Source organism: Hesperophylax consimilis, chromosome 15 (genome assembly GCF_061612785.1).
Source record: "Hesperophylax consimilis isolate HC1 chromosome 15, BYU_Hcon_1.0, whole genome shotgun sequence".
Taxonomy (NCBI): domain Eukaryota; kingdom Metazoa; phylum Arthropoda; class Insecta; order Trichoptera; family Limnephilidae; genus Hesperophylax; species Hesperophylax consimilis.
This window is the reverse complement of record NC_142850.1, coordinates 26,820,365-26,826,573: the sequence shown is the minus strand read 5'-3', so window position 1 is coordinate 26,826,573 and position 6,209 is coordinate 26,820,365. Positions and strand designations below refer to the sequence as shown.

The window sequence follows — 6,209 nt, the reverse complement described above, 5'->3', positions numbered from 1 at the left end:
CACAGGGCGTTCGAGTATCGTGGTTTTAATCAGTTTTGAATGACGAATTATTAATTCGAAGTGTATTTATATAAATATAATAAAACTTATATATTAATACAGAATCACCGTTTGTTGATTTTTCTACCAAGTTCTTGAGAATATTTTTTCAAGAGGAATATTCCAAAACACGAATATTTATATATTTTAAGCATTTGTAGTATGCATTGTACTTTTTAATATGGAGGGGTTTTTTTTTGATAGACATACATATTTGATAGACATACATATTTGATAGACATACATATTTGATAGACATACATATTTGATAGACACACATATTTGATAGACATAAATATTTGAATTAAAATCTGGTTGAATATTCTTAAATATCTTTATTTCTGTGATGATAAAAATTTTTATAATCAATGGAAAGATGTGGTACATTTTTATGGGATTCACAATATGTTAATCATTTAGAAAGTAAAAATTAAAATGATGACATTTTTTACTGAAAGCATGAGTAAGCATTTGAATGAGATTCTTTAGAATTAAAAAAAATCAAATACTACTATTATGGTCTTTGGTATAGTTAGTTAATAAAAATTAATTATCGAAACAAGCCAAAGAAAGCAATTAGTATGAAATAAGCATTGAAAAATAACAAATAATTAACAAAAAACGTATTTTATTTGATTTCAAATATTGTTCAGTTATTCCTACATAAAAAAGCAATATTGCTGTAACCTCAAAAAAATATTTACAGCAGTATTATTGCTTTCCTATGGTGATATAATAAGCAAAAAAAAATATTTTGATAAAATGCAAAATTGCCAGGTTATATCGCATTTGACAACTTTTTTTACGCAATCTCACCAACCTATTGAAACAGAAGTATGAATAAAAGAAATTATATATTTTATCCACTAACCCATAGGCATACTAATTTTTATTTGTTACATCTGTGCATACTTCAAATGGATTCTTACTGTGCATTGATTACTGATTCTTATTGCATTCTTACTTATTCTTATTGCACCTCAAACGAAACACTTTTCGTACTTTTATATAGATTTCATAAAAATTGTGATTTTATTATAATCAACCCAAGTGAGGTGAATTTTGCAAATGCAGCCGCTCAATCTTGGCGGCTTGTATGCCGATGGGTTAACCTGCAATGGATAAAAATTAAGAAAAATAACACAGAACAACAATGCCTTACATAAAAATACTCCAAAGTTAGTGCTGTATGTTGAATATTATGTGCACTAATCAAAGGAATGTGTATTGAAGATGTAATTGATTAATAATTAATCTAAGGTAATGATGGAATCCAATTTGCCTCATCTAAACATGGATATCAAAAGGGTAATAAGTAGATATGATCATACTTATTTAATAGCAAATATGTCGTCATTTTAGCAATGCACATCAAATAAAATAAATTATAATAATACAAAAATCTGTAAATATCTGTCAATTTGTGCTCTAATTATTTAATCAACAATCTGAGAAGCAATTTTGCATAAAATGCTTTGCATTTTTTGTGTTAAACAGTTAGAAAGCACAGCATTTTTGCTCCAGGCTCACGACTAGGGATAAACAAAGAACAGGGCCTACTTTTGGCCCTGACTCTTGAATTAAAAGCATTCTTGTAAAACAAATAAATTAACGTTCTTTCTTCATTTTTTCTTGTTGATGCTGGGCGATGTAGATTGGAATACTGAAGATGCAGACATGAGATTGTCTATGTATTGCCCCAGCACTTGGTTTTCTGATTTCAATTTGAGGTTCTCTTCTTTCACTGAATCCACCCTTTGAGATAGATCTGAAAATTATAAAAACAAACATTTTAATGATAAATAAGTACCTAGGCACTTTGTTGAGTATAGGTTAGATAACTTCTTTGGACGATGGTAATACTGTTGGGTTCTAATTTCAAATTTGAAATTCTATGCAGTGAAAAAAAGCCAAACATCAGCAGTCATTTCTGGAGTATGCAAGCACGTAAATCAACTTCTATAGATTGATAACTTTGGGCGTTTTGTATGAAACAAATTGGACCTAAAAACCCATAGATATGCCATTATATAGACAGTAAAATTCTCATTCGGAGCCTACTTATTATACTGCACACCAATGAAAAACTTTGTAAGTATATTCCATAGATTTCAGAGTTTTTCATTGGTGGATATAGTTAGGCAAAGATATGACATCACAATATTTCAGTTCAAATTTTCGATCGGAGTTATACCCAGCTGTGTAAGCGTGGGTGCTTTATTTATGATGCAAGTAATAGTGCCAATAGTAAAAGAAATACATATGTGATTAAGTAACAAATTATTAACTTTTCAATATTTTGAAGTTCATAGATATAATGAGTCACAAACATTTTTACTGTTGATAACCAAACTAAAGCCACTACCGCCAATTTGTAAACCATGACAACCTTTCAATGTCTAATCTTACTTTATTATGAAAAAAGTCATTCATTGCTATCGGTAAAATTCAACTTGATAAACTTGTTGAATTCCGCTGCACGCTTATGCAAAAAATTAATAAATAGCACTTGGTTTCAATTTAATTGCTACGAGAAATAAATATTTATTTATTAATTTTCGGGAAATCGACAGTTTACATTTAATCAGTTTGTACATAAATATTATATAGCCAAAATAAAATCAATTATGGATTTCCTCCTTGTGACTTTACCTCTACTGAAACAGCATAATATGGAATAAGTAAATTAAATTTGTAAGAAAGGAATATTGTAGCGCGCGGCATTTCGACCGACGCACAGACCGAATACTTTCTCCCTCACACTCATAGCGCCGTCTCGCGCGGCCACTCACAGCCCATTCCCCGTACAGGAAGATACCCCATTGGCCGAGCTACCCCCACCCCTCCGTCAGCGGCCGGTACTGCACTGCCCAAAGGGTATATAACGCCGTGCATGCCTATTTTGAAGGCAGAGTATCCAGTCTCCTGGTTAACTAAGCAACAGAATCTTAGCGGTCATTGCCCAGTTAAACACTCCCCAGTACCAAGTCGAGAGAACCCTCCGGGTCCTCCTTGGGAATTCAAGTAACAGCTCCCTCGGGGACATTACTTGTCGGGAGAATCTCCACCCAACTAAGAGACCCCCGGGTCCTCTGTTGTGGCTATTACGCTGTGTTTAAGTGCTATTGAGAACGTTAAGTGATCATTGTTTTTTACTCTAAGCTGTGAACCCTGTATGTAAGATAAATAAAGTGACCGACGATAAAAGGCTATTTTCTTACAAACATCCTGACACAATATGAATTAATAAAATTGTACAAAACATAAGATTACATAAAACGAAAAATTTACAAATCATTTATACCTAGCCATGGAGAGAGGTTGTAGGTATAAATCAAGTCATAATAGAGATATAGACAAAAGAGACATAAACATTATTTAAAAAACCATCAGAGAAATATTCTTTTATGGACCTCTTGTATTTGGTAAGTTCGCAACTGAAAATATCAACCTTGGGTAATACGCTATTGTAATTATTGCATAGTCTGTTCAGGCAAGAATTCTGCTTAGAGTTCGTTTTGCATTGATCAACCCTGAACAGGACAAAAGAGCGTGTTGAACGCGCAGGTACATTGAATGGAATCTTGTTTAGCAACTCTGGGCATTGAATATTATTGTTAACTACTTTATACAGGAATAGTGCATCCGTATGATGCCTCCGTACACTCAGTGAATCAATTTTAAAGTATGAAGCTGCCTCTGCATAATTATTAAACCTTACAAATGACCTGTAACAAAGATATTTTAGGAATTTGTTTTTAATTGCTTCAATTTTGTTTGTGGATTTTGTAAAATGGAGACCAAACAACTGATGCAAACTCCAAATGACTTTGTACATAGGCAAAGTAGAGTTGCTTAAAGATATCGATGCTATTAAAAAGTTTTGTGTTTCTTATGATGAAACCTAATATTTTAGCAGCTTTATTTGTGATTTGATATATATGAAGGTTATATTGTAGTTTAATATCAAGGGTTATTCCGAGATCACGAATATCTGAGACTGTTGCAATGTTGTTTAAAGAATAATTAAATGATATTTTATTTTTATTTTTCGAAAAGACAATGTGATGACATTTTGAAACATTTAGATATAGTTGATATTGTTGGCAATAGATGGATATATTGTTTAAATCATGTTGTAAATTGACACAATCGTTGAGACTTTTTATTGGCTTGTATAGCTTAGCATCATTAGCAAATAATTCTATTTCAGAGTATTTTATTTATTTATTTATTTAGACGCCGTAAAAGGCTTTTACAATATACATGATTTATGTTTACAGTGGTTCACAGGAGCGAAACAGTATTATGTTAAACAGAATAATTACTGAGAAATTATGTTGAAAATTAAACAAAAATAACATCTGGTATACATAGAAATATTATATTTAAATATTTTACAACATTGATCAAATCATTATATCATATAAGAAGAAAAACAAACATTATGTCGTAGGAGATGGTAAAAGATGCATTAAAGTTACATTTTTTCTCAATCAAAGTTAAGTTTGAAGGTCAGGAAATACGAATAAATTATTAAAATAACCCAAATTAACAACCTAAAAACCTATTTTGTGCATGTTTACTTAAACTAAACTCTTTTCTGCATGTTTAGATGTCTCCATAAGATATTTAAGTTGAAAGCAAGTGTTATTTTTTAAAGAGTCTTTGCATGTAGCGGAATGGAACCGACAAGTTTAACATTGAATTTTGTACTGATATATCATTTTTGAGAGAAGTCAATTGAAGGAATCAAATTGAGACAAAGATGACTGGCTACATATTTTTACGAATCAATTAAAACATTTAAAAGTATTATTGGTAATTATTTCCTAAGCTTTAGTAAATCAAATTAATAATATATATATAAAACTAACCGTCAAGAGTGTTCTGCAGCTCGAGAACTTGTGAAATGAGCCTGGCCTTTTCCTCTTGTTCGTCGGCATTTATATCGGGATCCAAACTTTGTGGACCGCCACCCAACCCAGGACTAGACGACCCGTTTGTGTATGAACTCGGTATGGAGTCCATCGATCTGCCATGATTCAGGTCATTATTGTCATTCGGATCGTCGGTTATTATGACCTGGGGATCATCGTCCGCCAGAGGAATATTTTCATCTTGCAGTTTGGAACCGATCATTGACATGGTAGACGTTGTTAAAGGAACGTCCGTTAAGTCTAATAAGTACTTTTCAGCTTAGGAATGTGTTTTTACAAAATCCACAATACCTAAACAAACGACAAAACCCTTGCCTGTGCTTGTCTGGTTTTGATATGTCACAAAATATCGAATGACATTTGGTGCACCATAGACAATTTCAAAGAAAGGCATAGACTACAAATTAAAATACGTGAGGCTTTTACCATGCTTTTTATAAAAAGTCTTTCCATCAGTACCTACCTACCACAATCTTTTAGAAGACATAAGCAGAAGTTATAATCTAGGAAGAAATATTCGTCAAGGGTTATATTATTATCGTAATATAATATAATCCATTTGGCGAGAGAAGAGATGTTGCGATGGTGAAATTAAATTACACAAAATGAATCTCATTTTGTCTATTGGTGGGCATGTTTACTGTATCTTACAGAATGCGACGTTTACATATTGCTCAATAAAATTTAGCCTTCAGGCGCATTCCCACAGTTCGTATTTTCAAAGTTAGTGCAGTTTCCCACATTTGCACATTCGACCCTACAATAAAACAATTCATTGGCCTGGTATTTTTATAAACATATTGTCTTGTTTGTATCATTTATGATTTAAGAATTCATTTTATTTCACGCAGCGGCAGCTTTCAAATAGGGCTGTTCGCTTTATATTTTATGATCACCCTAGTTAAACCATTATGCCTAAAAATATTTGCCAATACCTTTCCCACCCCTGTCCCATAGTAATAAAAACCCCAAATAAAGTTTCATCTCCCTTAAAATAATTCCTTTAAAATATTTGTATTGTTTAAGTCACGTTTGTATCATTAAGAATAGTTAAGTGCATTTTATTTTATGTTAAGAATGTTGTTTGCCAACGAGCGGGTGGAACATCTTTATTTTGGTAAAATGTCCTTCAGAATTTAGTTTAAATACAGATACCTCCCAGAAAAAGGACAGTATTAGAGTATTGCTATAACTGGTAGGTACAGACGTACCTACGCAGGAGCTAGTATT

The 6,209-nt window shown here is 32.1% G+C and overlaps 1 protein-coding gene across 1 annotated transcript; it reads right to left on the bottom strand.

The window, feature by feature from the left end:
* Window positions 1-429: 429 nt before the first annotated feature.
* On the bottom strand, window positions 430-5,348 carry LOC149417578 (short coiled-coil protein B). The gene is made up of 2 exons (XM_089640095.1): window positions 4,917-5,348; window positions 430-1,807 (listed from the first exon to the last, which is right to left on the bottom strand). The coding sequence occupies exons 1-2, from the start codon at window positions 5,185-5,187 to the stop codon at window positions 1,662-1,664; spliced, it is 417 nt and encodes a 138-aa protein (XP_089496221.1). The 5' UTR covers window positions 5,188-5,348; the 3' UTR covers window positions 430-1,661.
* Between the last annotated feature and the right edge of the window lie 861 nt (window positions 5,349-6,209).